Source organism: Phyllostomus discolor, chromosome 5, assembly GCF_004126475.2.
Source record: "Phyllostomus discolor isolate MPI-MPIP mPhyDis1 chromosome 5, mPhyDis1.pri.v3, whole genome shotgun sequence".
NCBI classification, from domain to species: domain Eukaryota; kingdom Metazoa; phylum Chordata; class Mammalia; order Chiroptera; family Phyllostomidae; genus Phyllostomus; species Phyllostomus discolor.
Genome location: NC_040907.2, coordinates 41,918,144 through 41,940,970, shown reverse-complemented (window position 1 = coordinate 41,940,970; position 22,827 = coordinate 41,918,144). Strand labels below are relative to the sequence as shown.

Sequence of the window (22,827 nt, the reverse complement as noted above, 5' to 3'; positions counted from 1 at the left end):
TGAAATAAAAGATGGTTTCAAATGATAGATAATCTTATCTTCAGTGTGTGTAATAAATGTAAAGAATGGGCATGCAAGTTTTTTGTAATTCAAGACTATTATATTTCCTTACAGGAGGAATGTTGTAACAAATTTCATAGGCGTCTATCAACCCACGTTCGAACTGGACACACATCAGATCTAGTGTTATGGAAGTTTGATTTGAAAGTGGACTTTTGACTATTAATACAAATGTCAAGTTACTACACAATAATCCACAGGAAGTTTATTCTTTTTTATTTTTTAATTTATTTTTATTGATGTTATAGAGAAGGGAAAAAAGAAAGAGAAATATCAATTTGTTGTTCCACTTATTTATACATTCATCGGTTGATTCCTGTATGTACCCTGACTGGGGATCAAACCCACAACCTTGGAGTATCAGGATGATGCTCTAACCAACTGAGCCACCCACCCAGCACCTTTCATATATATATTTTTAATTGCTCACACAAATTTCCTACATAATCTGACATACAACAAAGAAATGGTATGCCTTTTTCTTTCAACTTGCATACAATGGAAAAATAAGACTGTATATATACACTTTACAAAGTTTAACTATAGACAGTAGGCAGGCTGATAGTTTAAGTCTGTAGGTGAGAAATGACGTAATAGAAATAGTCAGAATTTACTTAGCGTCGTCACCTCCATGACCAAGTATTATTCTGATTGATGAAACTTGCCACCATCAGGCTTCCAGTGCATACTTACATTACTCAATTCGTGGTGCTGTTCCCCACCTTGTTCTTCACGGTTACTGACACAGAAAACTGCTGTAAAGTAAGGGCCAGCATTTGCAAACACAAACAAAATCCCCAGCTTATTGTAAGCATGAATGTATATGATGGAATTCCTTCCCAAGAGATACACTTTCAAACCATCAAGAAATCAGCTGAACTGAATTTGCTCAGATAGTTTTGCCTATGTCCAAGAACAGATGCATTTATTTATTCCAACAGAAGAGCTGAAAACCAAACTTAGTGTTTAGTTTGGAGGTGGGGTGGGAAATTCAGCCATTTGAAAAATGATCGTCTTAAAAAAAATGACCACCAAAAATGGGTTCAGTAAATTTATTTTTTAAATCTGAAAACCATTTCTTACAAGAGAGCATTACATTCTGCACGCTGCTCTGAATAGATGCCAGGGGCCTGTGGGCCATTGTTACCTTTCCTTCCTGTCCCATGTCCAGCATCCTCCCAGCCCCCGCAAATGCTACACTGACCACAAAGTGCTCACGATAAATAAATGGGAGATTTTCCTTTACAACCACCCACAATGAACAAAAATTAAAGTTCGCTCACTCTGCTACTGTTTCAAAATGTCAGTATTGGTTTTGCACACCCTCCCTCCCCACCTTGGTAAGGAACTAAAACATTCCATCTGGTGAACAGCAAAGATTTCACTACACCTCAAATGAGGAGCACTTATAAAGCAGAGGAATGTTGGCTTTTTAAACAGAAGCAGCTTTAAACAAAGTTAAAAAAGATTCAGGACTCCTTCACTAGTCTCAGAAAAACTTTTCAGAATATTGCTTCACACTATTACCTGGTCCTGGTTCCTGTGTTCCTGTCATGGTAACAACCCCATCTTGGGACCCTTCTAATGGCTCATCAGTTTTGAGCTAAGCTCCCAACTTATTATGAATTTGTTTAATCCACTGACCAGCTTGCCAATAATAAATCCATACAAATCTTTGGGAATAGTTACTTGTGTGGAGCAACCACCAAGGTCACTATTTGAGTCACAGCCTCCTGAATAGGAATGACGGAGCCACCCTGTGCTTGGTATGCCACCTGCATTCTGGAGGGCTCCAGGTATCAGCTGCAGAGTCCTGAGTTCCATCAGCACTGAAACCAATCATGAGCACGCAATTTTTAATGGATACTTTGTTTCCCTCTATGCCCACCAGACAGATGTGTTCTTTTAGTCTGAAGACGTGCTGCTCTGTCACTGGCCGGGGTGCCCATGACCCTGGCTACCATGGGTGAGCGGTGGGGCTCTCCTTCCTTCTCATTGCCCCAGCTTCATCTAGGGCACCAGCACATCTCCCCCATGTACCTCCTAGCCTCCACTCTGACCTTCCTGCCACCAGTCTCACCCCCTTCCACTCATTCTGTGTTGCTTTCCAATGTGGTTTTTCTGAAACAAAAACATGCTCAGACTATTCCCATGGGTAAAGTCAATATTAGGTTTTCTTTCAACAACCAGATAAAATTCAAATTCCTCAGTAGGCTTATAAGTTTTTTCTATACTGGATCAAATTCCCCAAATATCACTGGAATGTAGGCTCCAAGAGGGCAGGGATCTCCTCTTTTGTTCACTGCTTTATCCCCAGCACAGAGACCAGCCTGGAACATAGTAGGTGCTTAATAAGTACTTGTGGAAGGAAGGGAAGAGGGGAGGAAGAGGGGGCAGATGAGGGAAGGAAGAAAAGGAAGGAGTTGGTCTCTACAGCACCCTGTACTGTACCTATCACAGCTTCATTTCTAGATTAACATCAGGCACCCTCACTAGATCAGAAAGCCCAAAGGGGACGTGAATACATCATAGTCACTACTCCTGGCACAGTGCCTGGAGCAAAGTATGTGCTCAAAAAAATGCCTGAACTCAATGAGTTAATTCATAATCTGATGAGTGCTTAAGGCACATCCACAGAAGGGTGGAAGCCTGAAGGAAATGCCCAGGGATTTTCCAGAATTCAGAGGGGGAGGGGAAGGGGCAGGACACGTTCGAGTTCCCTGAGGGTGTGCACATGGCTGGTGCCTCAGGGCCCAGCCTCAGGGAGCCTGGGCGACTGGTTCCCTTCAGGCCTATGGCTCTGAAGCCGAGTCCTTTGCTTGGTCTTTATTCTTTTTTAAAATTTATCTTTATTTTTTTATTTTTTATTTTTAGTTTTAGAGAGTGGAAAAGGGAGGGAGTGAGAGGAAAGGGGGAGAGAGAGAGAGAAATATCAGTTTGTTATTCCACTTATTTATGCATTCATTGGTTGCTTCTTGTATGTGCCCTGACCAGAGATTGAATCTGCAACATTGGCCTATAAGGACGATGCTCCACCAGCTGAGTCACTTGGCTAGGACCCCTTTGCTTGGTTTGGATATCCCTTTCCTGTTACCAGCTTTCGTATTTGACACGGGTACCCAACCCTGCTAGTTCTTTTCCAAGAGAGGGAGTCTTTTGAAGTGATGCGTGGACTGCCATGTCTCAGCCTTCTGGAATGTGACCTCATTCCTTTCCCAGGTCGGTCCCCTCATTAGAGAGCTGCCCAGTCCTGCTCCACCAGGCAGCCTGTCAGGCAGGCACTTGGCACAGGAGTCCCAGTTCAGGGATACAAGGCAGCCTTTACTGTTAAGGGCATGGACTCAGAGTCACATAGACCAGAGTTTGGATTCTGAGTCCATCATTGATGGCTGTGTGGTCTTGGGCAGGTTACTTGTCTGAGCCTTGACTTCATCATTTATAAAGTGGAGCTAATAACAGTGCCTACTAATAACATTGCATGTCTGTAAGGGTTAGATTAGATGATCCATGAGCCTGTACCACAGAGAGCTCAGCAAATGTTGAGTATTATTTATCTGCTCAAGGACTTCTCTCGCCCTTTGGCAGGTCATGAGTTTCTCTGGGATGGAGCAGGGGTGGCAGGAGCGAGGGGGAAGGGGTATTAGCATGTATCAAGCGCCTATGATGGACCAGATGCTGTGCTGCTCTGTCTATGAGAGGTATCTCTCCCAAACCACAAGACCCCCCATGTCGTCCTGTGTGACATCAGCCCCATTTCTCAGTGGAAGGAAAGCAGATGGCAGAGTAGACAAACCTGGATTGGAATCCAGTCTCTGAAACACACTTGCTGTGTGGGGCTGGGCAAGGACCTTTCCCTGCCTGAGCCTGGGTTCCCACCTGTTGTGGCAGTTCCCGTCTGAGAGGCTTGCTGTGGGGGTTGTCTGAGATGGCACTGTGTAGAAATGCTTAGCCCATGATGCTTGGTAAATGTGAGTTTCTTCATTTCCTAGGGGACCCCTGACTGAGGGCAGGGCTTGAATGCAGTGAGCAGAACATGGGAGCATGCCAGACAGAGGCTCCCCAGGGAATCAGGATTCTGGAGGAGCCACACTTTTCTTACCCGCTGCCCCCCAACCCCCCACCCCACCCTGAGAACAGAGCTGCTATGAACACCACAAGGACTTCCCTGTTGTGGTGGCAAAAAGACTCAAAGGGCTGGCAGCCTTTACCCCCTACCTGTCTGGCCCCAGGGATTGGGAGGGGTGGTAACACAGCAGGGAAGAGTTCAGACAGCAGTTCTAAAGGTCAGCACACCTGGGTTTAGATCTGGATCTGCCACTTACCAGACATGTGACTTTGACAAGTCCTTCTAATCTCTATGAGCCTCAATTCCCTATCTAAAATGGGGATAATACCTCGTGTTCTGTTTATCTATTGTTGTATGACAAACCATTCCAAAACAGAATGGCTTACAACAGTGGTTACCTTGCAGGGTTCTGTGCTGACTTTGATTGTATGGCTCCTGCTTGGGGTGTCATGCGGTCACCGTCAGACAGTGTCTGGGGCTGGAGTCATCTGAAGGCTCAGCTAGGCTGGATGTCCAATGTGGCTTCTTCGCTCACCTGTCTGGCACCTGGGCTGGGAGGGCTGGAACAGCTGGGGCTGATTGGGTGCCTCTGATGCCATGTGGCCTCTCCACTTGACTAGCTAGAACTTCTTCACAGCTGGTGCTCATAGGGTAGTCACACATGGTGGTCTCACATGGCAGCAGCTTTCCCAGAGAAAGTATGCAGAGACCAAAGACAGGTTGCTTCTGACTTAGCCTTGGAAGTCCTTCTGTGTCCCCACCGCTGAATTCCACTGGTTATAAGGGAGACACACAGCCAGCTCAGATTCAAGGAGAAGAGATTGGAGGAGGATCAGAGCTTTGCAGGTATCTTTATCCCCCCACACCACGTATCCCACAGGCCGCAGAGAGCTGTCGTGAAGATGGAGAAAGATGGAAGGCATGAAAGCCTTAGTGGGAATCACTAAAGAGACAGGAGGTCACTGTTCCAAATGCACCCCTTCCCCCCTGCCAAAAATCTGGCCCTCATCTCCTCTACCCTGCGCTAGTCTCCAGTGTCATTGCTGTCACTCCTGTGTCTCCCCATCAAATGGATCTTCACAAATGCCTGCCTCAGTGATCTTTCTAAATCAAACATTTAACTGTATCTGTCCCCAGTGGAAAACTGCCCGTAGTGCCCAAAGCCCTTCATGATGTGGCTCTCAACTGTGCAGCCTTGGCTGGCCCAGTACTCCTGACACCCAGCCATCTGATTCTGCTCCACCCTTTAGTCCACACCATTCTTTCTCTCCTCTTTCCACTTCTGCCCCAAACTCCCAACCTTCTGGGAACCCTTACCCATATTTCAAGATTTCCTTCCAACACCACCTTCTCCAGGAAGCCTGTCCCACCTCTTCCCTCCCACTGCTGTTCCACGTACCTGATGAATTCAAGTACCCTTCCTGTGTGCTCCCATAAGTCCTGTGCTCACTGTAGACTGGCCTTCTTGCCATTCCCCAAGCAGGCCAAGTGGATTCCTGACTCAGGGCCTTTGCACATGCTGTGCCCTCTGCCTGGATGCTCATTTTCTTAATAGTCTCTAAATAACTAATTTCCTTAGTTCATTCAGGTCTCTGTTCAAGTCTCATTTTACAAAAGCCCACCATGACTAGCCTGTCTAAAATAGCGGTCCTCTGCACTGCCCTTCCTCTCAACCTGCTCCCTTCCTCTCAGAGCACTCATCATTGATCATGGTGTCTTTGCACGGCGGACTGAAGCCGTTTCCCAGCACCTTACAGGAGCCCATGTGTGTATGTCTCCCAAATTGGTGTTCAGTGATGCTGGGTGCTGGTAGCCTGAGATTAGCCCTGGGGAGAGTATTTACATCAATAAAATAGTAAATTACAGTATTCTCTCTCTCTCTTTTTCCTGGAGAACTTCTTGTTAAACACCTACCTGCACACCACTGTGCACACGTATTTGTTTATTTTTTATCTCCCTTACTAGATTATAATTTCCATATTCCCAGCATCGAGTGCCTTGCCTAACACCAAGTACGTGCTCAATCATATTTGCTGAATGAATGAACAAATGTGCAAAGCAACCAATGAATAACCATAATCATACAGATTTGTAAGTTGAGGTTTCTGAGAGCAGAAATTGAATCTTTTTTTTTTTCAACTTTCACATCCAGCACAGAGTGTGGCCCACAGAAGCTCAGGAAATGTTGGTAAACCAGTTAAATGCAGTCTGCAAAGGCTTGCATCCAGGTCAAATCCAGTTGAACCCTGATGAGCATCAAAAAAAACTGGACCAGACAACTCCTCAGGTAGTTTTCATCGTGTGCCAAAGACAGAAACTGGCCCTAGCACAGGCAGGAACCCAGGTTTCTGATCCCAGTGCCACTATGCCTGCTGTCTGATTGCAGGGGATGTCACTTCACTTCTCCAACCTGGCCTTTGGTTTTCCTGTCGGTACAGCAAAGCAACTGGGGATCAATGCTGGGGCCCCTTCTAACTCACTTACTGGGGTTGAATTTGGGCCTGAAGCTGCCCGAGGCAGGGCTGCTCCAAAGTAGGGTAGGTGTGGGCAGAAGGTAGCTCACCTGGCAGAACCAGCCTCCTAGAGGTGCAAGAGTCAAGGTGTTCCCAACACCCCAAAGCTGGGAGACGGTTCCCAACACCCCAAAGCTGGGAGAGCTCCAGAGCCCAGAACACTGGGAGCTGTGGGAAAGGCCCTTTCCCCTGCCCATGTCCCTACCCCTGCCCAGATCCAACGTCTGTGGTCTCCAGCCGAGTCCCTCCCACCTCTCCCTGCTCATGATGCCAGAACCTGACTTGAGGATCCTTGAAAATAATTAGAGCTTTGGCTGCTTGGCCTGCTTGAGCTGGACATGGATGGGAGGGCGGCTGCCACAGGGCAGAACAGGGAGACTCTGTACACTGGAGTAATAACCTTGGCTTATTTGTAGCAAACAGGTTGGCTGAGTTGGTCGGCCAGCACCTTGTTTCTGGTTGTTAATTTGCTAACAAAGTGGAGGTGTTCCTGGCAGTGGAAGGGGCCCTGTGCTGGCAGAAGCTAGCACTTACTGAGAGTTTACTGAGTACTGGGTACTGCTCTGAGCTAAGGGCTGGCAAACACAAACCGGTGGACCAAATCCTGGTTTCATATGGTCCATCAGCTAAGAATGTGTTTTTACATTTTAAAATAATTCTATTAAGTACCTCCACAATAGCCTTGAATTTTTCTCCTTAGCCCACAGGGCCTAAAATATTTCCTACCCAGCCTTTTATAAAAACAGTTTCCTAACCCTTATGCAAAGAATTGAACATGGATGAAGCCCTAATTCTCACAACAGCCTTATAAAGGATGTAACTGTTAATTATCTCCATTTTACAGATTCAAAAACAGAGGCATGAAGAAGTTAAGTGGTTAACTGAGGTCAAGCAGCTGGCAAATGGTGAACTCGGGATTTGAACCCAGGCAGCTGGTTTCTAATTTCCCTTCTTAAAACCAAACTGCCTCATGTTTTCACTACTGGTTGTGTGACCTTGTAGAAGTCATTTTACAGTCCCTGTTAAATGAGGCAAAGGCACTGAACTCTATCAGGTACTCTAAACTGGGGTGAGAGTGTCCTTGAAAGAATAAACTTGAGGGAATCTGTGATATCTCCACTGGAAACTATACAAAACTTCGTGTTTATGAGCAGTTGGTTTTGTTTGAGGAGGGAATCCATCACTTCCCTCAGAAAAAGACTCCATGACTCAAAACAGAATAGTACTGCTAGACTAGTTTTCTTGGAAAGTCGTCGTCTCCAGCCTTAACGTTCTTCAATGTTAGCAATTTTGATTGTCATTCTGTCCCTCAAATGTTCTTTCTTCAGGTTGTCTTTTCTGTTAAGATGTTATTTCAGTTGTCTTTTTAATGCAAATATTATCCATTGGGTTGTGTTGTTCTCCCTACCCCTGTGGGCCCACACCCTAGTTTTACAGACTCTTCCTTAAGAAAAATGAGAAAGAAAGAGCCAAGGTTAAGAGCAAGGTAGGCTTTTCTACTAACGGATTGTGGAACTCCAGGTGAGTTTCCACGTTAGTGGAAAGAACAGGAACTCTGGTCTAGAACCCTTTATTGTAATTATTTATATTTCTCTATGTTATTTATTCAATGAATATGTATTGAGTCCCCTCTAGGTGGTCATTGCTATGTGGACTGTGAGTTCCTCATAGTGAGGGGTTAGCCTTTCATGCCCTAAACCTAGTACAGGGCTGGTACATGGTTGACACTTAGTAAGGGTTTGAAATGAATTAATGATGCCCAGCTGGCTGAATAGGTGGTGAATGGATGTATAAGAAATCAGTGTTGTGGGTGGCGAAAGGAGGTTCAGGGTGCAGAGCAGGTTAGTTCTGTTGGTTCCCAGTTGCCTTCTGTTTGGCAGCTCCATGTTTTTGGAGAAGCTTTTGAGGTCAGCTCTGATTTGCCCATCCGTCATTGTTTGAGATTATTGCTAAACTTCAGCTGACGGAGCCAGGGCTTCCCACATGAATCCAAAGAAATGAGTCCAATTTCTTGCATCCCACTTAGGCCAGAGGAACAATGGGGGCTTTCTGGCCCTTTGTCTTCCACCCAGACATCCCCTAATTAGAGAACAATGAAGTTTGTTCTCTTGCATGTGCTCATTCTCATAAGACTTCCGAATTTTTCCTCTCTCCCACTCCCCTCTATTTCCATCCCCAGTGAGAGTCTAATGACTCACAACTCTGAGAGTAGGAGTGAAGTCCCAGCCCCTCAGCATGTCAGGCTCCTAGACCAATGGGACTGGAGACATCTCAGGATGAACAACTACAGAGGCAGGGAGACCAGAAAGGCAAAGCACAGCAAAGGACAGGCCTGGGGTACTTGTGTCCCTGGGAAGGGCAGTGCCAGAGCTCAGAAAAGCATCTGCCGCAGAGAAAACTGGAAGTTTCTGCCCTGCGATCCAGCTTTGGACAAGCACTAACCTGCACTAGGCTGGAATTTCTTTATCCACATGGAGTTGGTCATACCTTGTCTGCTTCCCTAAAAGGGGAGTTCAACCAAGATGTCTTATAGCAAAACTAAGCTGGATAAAACTGAAGCCCTGTCATTACTTGGATTCAGTTGAGAGGCTATTTTAGTGCTGTGGCTCAGAAAATGAAGAGAAAAAGGAGTTGGGGAATAGTTTGAATTTGTACGCTAGTGAACCAGTACAATCGTGTGGTGGGGTTTAAGATAGGACATTCATACAATCAGCAGCAGCATGGTGTACCAGAAAGAGCATAATCTCAGAACCAGACCCCAAAGCATATGAATTCTAGCTCTTCTGCTTCCTCTCTGTGTATTCTCAGGCAAGTGCCCTTTTGTCTGAGTTTCCTTATTTATAAAGTGAGAATAACAGAGCCTGCCTCACATACCGTAGGTGCTGCAAGGATAAAGAGAACACGTGGAGCAGCTGGCCCACGATAGGCTCTCGATAAATAGTAGATATTATAGATATTACCCAGAAACCACCTGTTCCTACAAAAGAAGAAATCAGCAACAGGTAAGGGACAGTTTGGGTTATACCTGCCTTCTTGGCAAAGGAGCAAGGAGGTGAGGGAACAGGAACAAACTCTCCTTTCATCACTTCCGGGGATCCTTGGTTGGCATCTTCAGAGACTACGGGGTTACATAATGTCATTTGTTGAACTGGGCCACTGGTGGAAACAACGCCGCCACCCAGGGTGTGAGACTGGCACAGGAGGAAGGATGGGGGAATAGGGATGTTTCACCCTGAGAAAGGCAAGGGAAGAGGCAGGAAGGAGAGGGAGGAGAAATGCCGGACGAGAGAGCTGGCTCCAAATAAGTGCCCAAGGAGCCATTGAGTGGGAGGTGAAAATCACTCTTTATCACTCCAAGAATGGACATTTGGATCCGTTTGTGAATATAACACTGGCACAGAATTTTCCTAAATATTACGATGAACTTTCTCATAAAGCTTCTTGGGACCGCAACGGGCTGTCACATGGGGAAGGGTGGGTGTTTCGTCATTCCAGGTCATTCATAGACCCTTATTCAGGACTGGAGAAGGGGTACCTCTCTGTGGGTGGGAGACTGGAATGAATGACTTCTAAGATCCTTTTCAATCATTCTAAGGGGCATCACTTGGACCAGGACTGCCCAGGAAGGCAAGCTGGTTTGGAGGTGGTGGCAACGCATTCGAGATGTCTCACTACAAGCCTTACCTCCAGAACGGCTGGAAGTGCTTAGAAACAGCGAACACCTCCACACCCCTTGTATCACCTGGCCAGCCCTGGGAAAGGAAGCACCATGACTCATAAACGTGGGGCTTGAAAACTGTGTCTGTCTCTGGAATGTTGTGACAAGATTTCCCAACCCTCTCTTCATTTGTAGCCAAGTCTCTCCCGGAAACCGAGGGGCTCAAGAGCCAGTGAGATTAAGTACAAAGTAAGAACAAAGTCTTGGGTGTTTTATTGGCTTTTCCCTGAGTATAAAGCCCTTGGGAAAGAAGCCACTTATCTCTAGAAGAAGAGACCAGAGTGAGAGGGAAACCATTTGCAGTTTGCAGTTCCTGACAAGGTCATGAACAGGAGATCCTGAAATGCAACCATGACACACACTTTTCAGGTGAAATTCCTGTCACTTTTCAAATCCTGAGGAACTACAAAAATCAGTCAGAACCATCGACGTCACAGTCAACCTCTCCTGAAAAACTGAGTCAGCCCCACCCAAATTAGCAAGTACAGAGTGACTATTGTCTTTCTTAAAAAGTAAAAAGGTCCAAGATTTCATTGCTCAGGCAGCCAGACTCAAACCACATCCAGTTTACCATCCCAATGCTGTCGACCTACTCTGGCTTACTTAAGACTCTTAGCAACAGACTGAATTGTCAGAGAAAAGTGTAAATGTTTGTGTCATCAGACTGAGTTCAAGTACCCCCCTACAGATTCCTAGTTGCGTGACCTTAAGCTGCAGCTTCCTCATCCGGTGAAACGGGACAAGAAGAATTGTTTTGTAGAGTTGCTGGGAGGATTATATGAATTTATTTATTAAGAGCCTGGCACAATGTTGAAGATCAAAAATGGCAGTTTGTATTAATAACAGAAACATGGAAATTGAAAAAAAAAAAGGCAAGTAGAAGCAAAATCAGAAACTTTATTCCAAATCCTCTAAAACTTAGTTGGAAGGATTGATTTGATCTAAAAATTTTTAATCATAAATATTTTAATAGTAAATAAGAAAATACAGGGAGTATACCCAACTCCTGCCTCTTTTGAATTCGAATATTTTACAATACTTGAGTCACATTCTTAAAGAAATAAAACACAGAAGGTAGATTTGGGTACCCCTTACGTACTCTATTCTCCATACCCCTGGTCCCCAGCCCTGGGCTGACTTTCCTTTCTTCCTATGGTCTGTTTCTTGGGGCCTCCTTCCTCCACCCTGAGTTTAGTCAACACAGCCCACTTCTCTCTGTGTTTTCTGCATTCAAGATGAAGGATCACCTGCTCCTTTCCTCTGTGTTTGCATATTTAATATATGGCCCAAGACAACTCTTCTTCCAGTGTGGCCCTGAGAAACCAAAAGGCTGGACACCCCTGTTGAGGCTCCACCTCCCTGTGAGGAGGAAGGAAACCCCGACTGCGCACGCATGATCTCAGCGGCACTGCCCACTGCCTCAGTGGCTGCTCCTCCCAGAGGCTGAAACTGACCATGAGCAGGGCAGACAAATGAGGGAGGGCTCTTCCCACATGGCCCAGGCAGCTTCACAGACACTCCACCACTGAATCCCCACAATCTCTCTAAGCGGTTACCACTACCCCTATTCTACAGAAAAGGAAGCCAGGCAAAGGGCCTGCTGATGGATGACCTGGAAGCACAGAATTCAAACTGTTTTGTCATTGCAGGAAAGCAGACAGTGGGCGCCACGGCATAAGTCCTATGGTTTTCAGGTGTGGGCTCACTCTTGTGCACTACACAATTAGCTATTGTTTGCTGTTCACGAGACCAAAACTTTCTAAAAAAATCCTTGTACAATTAAGGAAAAGAAAGAGAAATAAAAGAAAACCTGAGGAACACGAGGTGAAGCTCAAACCTCCTTATACCTTCAATCCTCTTACGTTTTTGTTCATTTCGATGTATACTTGGAGTCAGGAGCCCCAGGCCTGGCCTCACCACTTATAAGCATGTGACCACTTATAAGCATGTGACCACAAGCAAGTCCTGCCCTTCTCCCAAGGGCTTCTGTTTCCACATCTGTAAAATAGAAATAATGATATCTTCCCTGCCTACTCCCCAGGGGTGTTGTAGGGATTTCAGCAGATATGGGGAGCAGAAACGTTAAGGTGCTATCTGCACCTAGATATTCTCCATATTCCTGCACGTTGGGGGTGATAAGGGCTCTCACCCTCCTATCATCCTCGTGTCCCTATCATTTGGGATGATAAGGGCTCTCGGGCAGCTCCCCATCCTAATGGCCAGATCCTTGGACTGATCTTCAGTGATCCCCACAGTCGCTGGCTCCCTGCAGAAACCTTTGATGATCCTCACATTCCTGAGACGTCTGATAATAACAGCTAATACTGGTTCTCCTTAGTGTATGCCAAACGCTGTGTCAAGTATTTTCTATTCTTTATCTGGAATCATTAAAATAATTATGGACGGTAAGCTTTTTTTTTAATTTATCAAAGAGTTTTATTTTTGTTTTTTTGTTTTTGTAAATTACACCCTTAAATATAAACCTGATGTCTTGGCATTGGCCTTATACCAAAGAAAATCAGATAATCAACACTAGTTCAGAAAACAGCAGAAGAATAGATGAAGTATAAAGTTCCATGGGGGAAAAGCATGTTCTTAATAACAAGATGGAACGTGATCCTTTTTACAGACATTGGGGAAATGCAGGCTTTATTGCTCCCATTTTATAATTAGGCAAACTGAGGCTCAGAAAGTTGAAGTAACTTGCTCAAACCCACACAGTCAATGAATGATGTGAAACCAGAACTTGAGGCAAAGTCTCACTAGATCCAAAGTCCATTTTCTTTCAACCACATTACACTGTTTGTCTCCAGAATCCCTGCCTGCTCTTAGCCTCAGCAGTCACATCCTTCCTCCCTACAGCCACATGGCTGATAAAGGTTTTGGATCATGCATAAAAGCAAAAATAACACTTGGGGTATTATTACCTCGTGTCCCTTGAAATTAGGTGTTTGGAGGATAGGTTAGGGTGGGGATAGATGTTTGTGGGTGGCGTAAGAGATGGGAATTGGATGAGGAGAGGAGTATTGAAACGGTCAACAAGAACACTCCTAGGAAAAGTATATTAATACTGCAATGTTCTGGGTACAACTCAGCGTTAATTAACCCAATAAACATTACTTGAGTGCCTAATATGTGCTGGTGCTTCGGCAACAGTGCTCAGATGTGGTTCTTGCCCTTGATGTACACTTTACAAGCCTGAGATCATGGAATGCTTTTGTCAAATATTTAGAAATTAAAATTTAAAACAATTAAAGCTAACAGTGATATTTTGCACACCTAGACAAAACCAGACAAAGGGGGATGGAGAATCAGAGCTGGGGCTATGCTTACTTAGTAAACTTATCCTGGTGTTTGTGTGCCTGTTGGAGAAAGCCTGGCAGAACCACAGCATTTAAGAACGCGGTGACTAGGTGGTTATCTTCAGTTCATGCCATCTTCCACAGAGGATGATGAGGGCAGAATCCTTTTATCCATTTCTTAACATGAATGGAAAATGGCAGAGAGGTCCGGAGAACTCCGAGCACTAGCACAAAGAAGGTCCAGCCATTTGGGGCTGTCTTAGCTATGGAGCCACAGACAACGGTATACATTCCTCAGTCCTGAGAAACCTTCCCTATCAGCTTTCCTCTTGTCAGCCTGGGACCCACTGAAATATCAGGCAGGTAGCTTTCCCACTTATAGCAGATTGTGGCTACCCAATCAGTAGCTGAAAGAGTGGGAAAATAGGATAGATATTTTAAAAATAAAAACACAATCTAACATTTTTACAGTTTACAAAGCTTTTGTCATCTACTATCTTATCTATTTAGATTTAATTCTCAGAATGATACACATAGGGAGATGCTAATATTTCAATTTTAGATGAGAAGGCAGAAGTCCAGGGAAGTCACTGTTGCCATTCTAATGTGTTATAGAAATTAGGACAGTACGAGGAAGGGACATTTCCCTGTGTGCATAGGGAAGGCTTTCTGGAGGTTACCAAGGGCTGAGTGGAATAACACAATTATGTGCTACACAGATAAAGAAGGGGAAAATCCAGGATGATGACTCGACAAAGGTTTAAAAACATAAGGAAGACTACTAAAGAGGCTGGCAGGAAAAAGATGAAAACGATAATGATGACTATGTTGGTGTCCATGACAGCAGCTAACTAACACTTAATTATGCTTCCTAAATGCAAAGACTGTTAGAATAGGTACTGTTCTGAGCAGGTCCTACACTGATTCTCATACCTACCTTTTATTATCCCCATTTTACAGATGAGGCAACTAAGGCAAAGAGAAGTTAAGTGGCTTGCCCAAAGCCATATATGATTTTGTGTGCTAACTTGAACAGCATGAAATTGATCCTAGGAGTGAAGAGCACCTTTTACTCTGTGCCTTAGGGGTTCTCAGCAGAGAGATGAGGACAGATTTGAGATTGAGAAAGCCTTCTCCAGGGGTTGGAGAGGGAAAAAGAAACTGGAACACCTGTTTAGGCTAGTGGTTGTGTAGAGGCCACAACACCTGATGCTTGTTGTGGAAATTGTACCCACCCCCCGGCCTCCCCCTGCCCCAGGCCCCATCTCTGCTTTCTCTACCTGCAAAGGGAGAATATATTTCTGCCTACTCACCTCAGGAACTGCTTGAAAATTAATGGGGTAGAGGCCTGGTTGGCTTCCGCGTATTAAACAACACCCTTGTACAATGCTGGTGTGCTGGTGTTCCTTAAACTCTGAGCATATAAACTGCACTTGGACAGAGGAAGTGGAAATAATTATAGCTTGTTAATTATTGTTAATCATACCAAAGCTTTGAAAACCCTGGACTTTCTCAATGATTCAAAAAAAGAAGTTGCAGCCCCTCCATCCCATTAGAGTAGCCACACAGTGGCAGACAAGCAACTGCCCACAGGCTCCATTCTTTTCATTATTTGCAGTTGTTCAGCTACTTAAATGGAACACAGAAAAAGAAAAGCAATATTTTCATCTTTTAGAATAAAATCATGCAAAGAACTCTTTATAGTCTTGCTGGTTCTTTTAAAGAATTTGTTCCTTTTCATCTCCCTACATTGAGTACAGGAATGTATGTTGTATGTTTGTGTGTAGGGTTAGGGAGAGTGGTCAAACAGAGCTTCTTACACATTGAACACCAGGATGCCTGGGTTTTACCCAAGATCAGCTGAATAACAGAACTGCTGCCTAAGCTCTCTTCAGTTCTGCACCACTCCGTTTCCATTAACATTTAAGGTCTCCTAACAGCCAGGCAGAGAACCAAAGACCTGTCCCAGAAATCTGAGGAAACTGATGGTTGGGCCACTTTAAGTCTCTAAGCCTTAATTTCATCACCTATAAAATGGGTCTGAGAGATGGCCCATGCCTGTCCGGACTGAGGTGAGGATGAGATAATGTTTGTGAACTGTAAACTATATAAACGTGTGCGATTAGAGAACTGGGAAACGAAAGGAAGCGAGGAAGTGAAAGAACTTAAAACACGGATAAAAGTTGGGAAAGGGAGAGAGAAAAGGGGGGCGGGATAAAAGCAGTACAGTCCCACGATAATTTCCAATGAAATTTCTGAGAATTCCAGACTAGGAGAGCAGCCAGGATGCCCCAGGTGCTCTGCTAGAAGCCGCGTCAAGGGCGGGCCCCTCTCCAGGTGGAGCCGGACGGGCCGGGGCGGGTCACCGCCAGCCCGCAGGTGAGTATCGGTTTTCCTCTAAGCGGCTTTCGGTCCAGAGGAGGCGGGGGCGGCTTCTGCTCCCCAATCCTATCACGGGAGGCGCAGAGCGGGCTGTGCCTTCTGTGGGACGGGGACTGGGGGGAGGAGGGGCGTGCAGGATGTGTCACCAAAATACCAGAGGGTGAGTTGGCGGCGGAACCAGCCAGGCAGGTCCGGCGGAGTATAAGAGCGGCAGGGGCCGGCCAGCGGCAGAGGTCCTGAAACTGCACCAGAGTACGGAGCCCGAGAGTGCAGCAGAGTTCCAGCGCCCCGTAAGCCTGCGTCCCGTCCGCGCACCTCTCCCCGCCATGGCTCGGGGCCCAGGCCTCGCGTTGCGGTCGCTGCCGCTGCTTCTGCTGCTGCTACTGGCGGCGATGACTGGCCGGGCGGCCGCACAGGACAACTGTACGTGCGCCACAAATAAGATGACCCTGTGTCTCCCGGAATACCCAGGCGGCCGCTGCCAGTGCCGTGCGCTGGGCACTAACATCGAAGTCAATTGCTCCTCGCTGACCTCCAAGTGCTTGCTGCTCAAGGCGCGCATGAGCGCCCGCAAAAGCGGCCGTGGGCTGGTGCGCCCCAGCGAGCACGCGATCGTGGACAACGATGGCCTGTACGACCCGGACTGCGACCATCAGGGCCGCTTCAAGGCCCGCCAGTGCAACCAGACGTCGGTGTGCTGGTGCGTGAACTCGGTGGGCGTGCGCCGCACGGACAAGGGCGACCAGAGCCTGCAGTGCGACGAGCTGGTGCGCACCCACCACATCCTCATCGACCTGCGCCACCGCCCGACGGACCGCGCCTTCAACCACTCGGACCTGGACGCCGAGCTGCGGCGGCTCTTCCGCGAGCGGTACCTGCTGCCTCCCAGGTTTGTGGCGGCGGTGCACTACGAGCCGCCCACCATCCAGATCGAGCTGCGGCAGAACGCGTCGCAGAAGGCCCCCGGTGACGTGGACATCGCGGACGTCGCCTACTACTTCGAGAGGGACGTCAAGGGCGAGTCGGTGTTCTCCGGCCGCAGCGGCCTGGACGTGAGCGTGCGCGGCCAGCCCCTGCTGATGGAGCCGCCGCTCATCTTCTACCTGGACGAGAAGCCGCCCCAGTTCTCCATGAAGCGCCTCACCAGCGGCCTCGTCGCCGTCATCGTGGTGGTTGTGTTGGCCCTGGTCGCCGGCGTGGCCGTCCTGGTGATTTCCAACTGGAGGAGGTCCGGGAAGTACAGGAAGGTGGAGATCAAGGAAATGGGGGAGCTGCGAAGGGAACCAAGCTTGTAGGTACGGGCGGCGCAGGGGGCGGCGGCGGGGGGGGGACGGGATTCTCGCAGGTTTCGAAGAGCCGAGTGAGTCACGCTTCTTCCTTCTCGGCCCAAAGCAGACTTTTCTCTTCCTAAATTCCTGTCTCTCCGCACCCCACCAAGTTTAACCGGCCTTGGCTTCGTCTCTTTGTGACTTCTGCCTTGAAGGAAGCATTTCTAGAATTCCTTCCCTTTCGGTCCAACAAGAAACCTGACTCGACGAGTTAAGGAAAGCCTGGCATGAGGTCGCGTTTGAGAATCAAGTGCCTGTATGACAAGCCAGCATCTTTACAAGTGACACCATTAATGCTGAAGGCATAACTGCGTTTAGATGGGGAACGACGATTTTAGCGTCTTGGGCTTAAGTTATTCGATCAGCTCCACTTGGCTCGTGGCCTTCTTGATGAGGAATTCTCTAACTGGGCCCTTGTAGTGTCCGCATTGACCTTCGTTTGCATTGCGGGCCACGTGTACTCGTCACCTGGAAAGAAGTCTGTTTCAGCTGCCTGAGCACCTGTTAGTCCTCTTTGTTTGGGGGCAGAGTGCACCTGGAGACCCGGGTCCAGCTTTCCGCACGCCCTTGTTACAGCTGATATTAGTAATGTTTCTTTTGTAAAATGTTTGTACATATGTTGTCTTTGATAATGCTGCTGTGATTTTTTTTAAAAACCACGAATTTAATAAAATATGGAAAAGGCATAAAAGATGGAATTGGTGAGAACTCCCTCCAGATTTATATTAGTTTGGTCTCTAATTTCCCACCACTCGGATTTCTAATTTTAAATTCTAACCCTGTTTTTTCTTTTGCAGGAGCAGGCATTTTAACAATAACAGGCTGATCCAATTACTAGTTTTTCTAAGTAAGGTTATTTGGGAACCTCCCTCCAATGATGGGAAGCTGGGTTTGAGGGAGGAGGCTGAAACTAGATGCTATTGTTGGGAACTGGGACCAGCCTTCGTTTATCTCCAAACAAGAATTCTTTTTTTTTTTTTAATTTCTATTTCTACTCCCATCCCAGCCCACCCACCCATCGCTTCCCACCTCCCTTCCATTTCCATCCCCCCTAGTTTTTGACCATGTGTCCTTTATATTTGTTCCTGTAACAAGAATTCTTAAGTGGAGAAGGAAACCTGTTTCAGGAGCTGTATCTCTCTCCAATCCTTGCCCTATTTGGAAGTAGGTGATACTATTCCCATTTAGTTCTCCACAATTTACTTAATCCCAAATGATGTGGCTATGAGAGGGGTTAAGTGACTTTCCTACACTGATAACAGCCGGTCTGCCAGAGAGCCCTAAGCTGTGGCTGTCTAGGTATGTGCTAAGGTTGTTTCCCTCAGATTGTTACTAGCAATCTGCTTTAAAAATGCTTACTTCCTATTCACTGTAAAAAGTAGCAACTTGCCTCTTTTACACTTACCTCCTGGTTTTCAGTCGTTCAGGTTCCTTTTTGTGAAGTTCAGTGTGCGTGGTAGCCGATAGGCAAACAAGTTCCTGCAGTTCCTTGGAAATTACCACAACAGTGGGCATGTAAGAAGTGGTTGGCATATCCAAAAGCAAATAGCTAGGTTCAGGCCTCCAGTCTGTTGCTCTGGAATCAGCCTGGTGTTTCTCTTCCCACCCCTGCTGTGTCTAGTGGTCATTGCCATCCCCTCAGGACTGAAAAACGTCAGTTAAGAACTGGGCAACCCATTGGGAGGAGTGGCGGCTCTCAGACACTGCCTTCAGGCTCGGGGCTGTGGCTTGTGTGCACTGGCAGAGTGGACACTTCGCTGCCAGAGATCTCTAAGTCCATAACCACTCCTGCTTGCAGGCTCCAAGCCATCTCTCAGGCTCAAAAGGGGCTCAACAGGGGGCAGGGTGAAAGTGGGCTGGCTTCCCCATGATAGGAAGGGTGGCTGAAGTACCCCAAGTTGGGATGGGAACTATTACCGAGCCACTTGCTGCTTTCTGCTTCTCAGTCATTGAAGTGCCATAGCTAAAGGGGCCTTGGCAATCACCTTTCACTGAACCCCTTATTTTACAGAGGAAAGGGCAAGTGACTTATCAAGAGGAATCTTTCAGTGGCATAGCTGGAACTAGAAAATCTTTTGATTCCTTTCACTATATTGGGCTGCTGTTGTTTAAAGAGTCACTTTAAAATAATGTCTTGACTGCAAATAAACAGATTAAGGATTGAGTAGGAGGCTGGACAATGGAAAAAGCCCTGGCGGGCTGGGGCGGGGGGGACCATTCCTTCATTAGAAAGTCACTTCTGGATAATTTCTAAATTTCTTCATTAATTTGGGTCTATAAATCCTTGCACTTTATTGCATTTGACAGTTTAAAGAGCACTTTCACAGTGTCATTTTTGAGACATTGCCTTACTGGAAATAACCTAAGTGTTGACAAACTTAAGTTCAAATTCTGCTCCACCTGGCAAGTAAGTCACTTAACTCTCCTCAGTTGCTTCCTTTGTTGAATGAAACTACAAATCTCTCTCACTGTTGCAAAGATTAAATGAGTCATTGATAGGAATGCCTAGCACAAAGGTGGCAACTACAAGGCCTGCGGGCTGAATCCAGCCAGCACCTTGTTTCTACCCAGTGGCAGCGCCGAGCACTCACTTAACTGTTAAAAAGTAGTTACACTTACATGGTCCTAAAATTACATTCGGCCCTGTGAAGGCAACCTCCAGGCTGATGTGGCCTCCCGTGAAAATGAGTTTGACACACCTGGCCTAGAACAATCTGGGCACTTAGAGTTCACTATAGTTTAAGTTTTCTTCTATAAATTGTATTCATTTCATGTGTGAGAAAACTGAGGTCCAAAAAGGTTGAGTAATTAATTCATGATCACATCCTCCATGGTGTAGAAACTTTGTCTGGTTTCCCAGCCAAGGTTGCTATGTCTTGCACCAAACAGATTGAGACACCTTTCTTATTCCCTTGCAAGGAAGAGTCCCTTATACTTCTGTTTGGAAACTTAGCTTGCTACTGCTGGGAAGAGAACTCTGCAGAACTAGTTGTTGCCCTGGGCTAAGCCTCCACCTCCAGGATTTCCCCTCAAAACTTCCACTCACTGCTTTGTGCTCATGGGTGGGTCTGCCCTGAGAAGGAATGTGAGGACAGGTGTGACTGACTAGCAGGTTACAGCTTGTCTCTTGAGCTCCCAGGCTCAACTGATTTCCTTGTTTTGGTCACTGGGGTTTTATCTACTCTGGTTATCTTTTTAATTGGGGCAAGTTTTAAAATCATACCACTTCTTTTCGCTTACATATTTATGGTTTCACTACTTTCCAAATAGAATCCCAAAATGTCAGAACTGGAAAGGGAATCATTTTAATCCTTGGCTCCACCCTACAGATGAAGAAACTGAGGCCCAGAGAGTAGAATGGGTTTACCCGAGTCAGGCAGATAGAGGCAGAGCTTCCCTAGAGCTACAGTACCCTGCCTTCTGTCTTGTTTCATGTTTATTACACTCGTCTCCCTGGTTGCTCTCCTGTTTAATTTTTTCATTGATCATTTCTGTTCTTAAATTATGGTATTCTCTAGCTTTTTACTATCACTTAAATGGGAGACATACCTTGGTTAAATGTAAGTGTGTGGGCTTTGAAGTTACCTGGCCTTTTAGACTCCTGTTTCCTTAGTTGTAAAATAGGTAGACACTTAGCTAACTCCTGCTTGATTTGTAGGAGTAGATATAAGATATGAAAAAATCAAGTATACAGTCCTTCCTTCCTTCCTTCCTTCCTTCCTTCCTTCCTTCCTTCCTTCTTTCATCCTACAATACTAAAGTGCTTTATTGACAGCAAAAATCTCCCATTGTGTGTGAACCATGGGAGGGTGGCAGGCAGTGTGAAAAGGCAGAGGGCCCATCCAGGGACACTGTGAGGTTGTGGCTGGCTATGGCCAGGGTGGCAAAGGGAGATAAGTAACTCTGGGGAGGCATGGGGCAACGGGAGGGGGAGCGTGCGTGGCTACCTCAGAGAGGGACCCAGAGAGGGACCCAGCCAGGGCCAGGAGACACACAGACATGGAGACACATAGGGATAGGGAGGCACAAGGACACAAAAGTGGGTATCACGATGCTGGGACACAAAGGCAGGCACACCTAGAGAAATAGGGTTGGGCCGGTATCTTCTGAAGATGCTTCCTGTGGCTTCTCCCTTCCCCAAACAGGCAGGACCTGGACTCCCGGGCAGGGTGTGCTGAGGCTAGGTGGGACTGGGCAGCTGGTCACTCTCCCCACAGAGCCAAGCAGTAGGTTCTGAGGCAGGGGCCTTGGGCTGAACTTTGCTCTTGGGGTCCCTGTCATAGATGTAGCTGCCCACGGCTCCAGTATTTGCTCCCTTGGGTCCACAGCAGGGCCTGTGGCAGTAAGGCTGGCCATCGTGCTCCGAGTACCCACCCGGAGTAAGCGTCTTCCACAGCAATCACAGCGCAGGCATGGCCGGTGCCACCCCTTCCCAGAGGCGTCACCTTCTCGGCAAAGTAGACCCTCTTGTTGCAACAAGGGCACATGTTGGTTTCCCTGGTGAACGTGGTAATGCTAGTGGCTTTGCTGGGCCCCTTTGGGTGGCTACTTGCCTTCTGTTCCTCAGCTCATGCCACAGGGAACTCGATAGGGCCAGTGACCTGCAATCCCTCCGAGGGGCAACTTCTCATAGATGTTGAAGCTGGCACCTCTGATGTTCATACCTTCATGTCCGAACAGTGTGGTGTAGCAGGGCTTGTGACAAAATGGTTTCCCATCATGCTCGGTGTTGCTCCCAGACATCAACGTCCTGCTGCAGCACTCACACTTGAGACAGAACCTGTGCCAGGCCTTGCCCACAGAGCTCACCTTCTCAGCAAAGTACGTGGTCTTGTTGCACTTAGGACACTTGGAGGCCATGGTTGTTGGTGCTCCCGGTTGCTCGTGTACTCCACCTGCACCTGTCTTGGCATTGCAGCCCTGAGTATACATTTCTTAAATGATCACTCATGTCAGCACGACAGGAAGGCCCCCAAGAACCTGGGGGGAAAATAGCTACTAATGATTGAATTCTTCAAAGCAATGTGAATAGTGCCTTCCATTCACTCCATTCTCTTAAGGAGACACCTCTTTCCCTAGACTTCTGTTAGGGGGACTAGAACAACCTTGGAAGCCACAGTTTACAAAGATAGAGCCATGGCCCGGCTTGCCAATGCCAAGTGGAACACTCACCATTAACTGCAAAGGGAGAAGGAAGTGTCTTTGTTTTCAAATTTCATTGCATCTCTGTAATAGTCTTTTATTTTAGTATAATCTTTCTAACTAATCTCCTAACTAGCATGAGTGGCTATATCAGCATTGCTGTAACAAATAACAAAAATTAAGACACTGAAAGTTAAATTACTTGCCCATGGTCACACATCTAAGAAGTAACACATTTGGGATTAGAACCCAAGCAAACTGGTCCCCAAATCCATGTTCTTAACCAATGTGCATACTGCCTCTTATAATTTATAAA

At 46.7% G+C, this 22,827-nt stretch overlaps 1 protein-coding gene and 1 pseudogene across 1 annotated transcript; one reads left to right on the top strand and one right to left on the bottom strand.

Moving 5' to 3' along the window:
• Positions 1-16,204: 16,204 nt before the first annotated feature.
• Positions 16,205-18,060, top strand: TACSTD2 (tumor associated calcium signal transducer 2). The gene has a single exon (XM_028512766.2). It carries the CDS (start codon positions 16,368-16,370, stop codon positions 17,334-17,336), a length of 969 nt encoding a protein of 322 aa, XP_028368567.1. The 5' UTR covers positions 16,205-16,367; the 3' UTR covers positions 17,337-18,060.
• A 3,273-nt stretch (positions 18,061-21,333) lies between these two features.
• LOC114496948 lies at positions 21,334-22,244 on the bottom strand (annotated as a pseudogene).
• Positions 22,245-22,827: the final 583 nt, after the last annotated feature.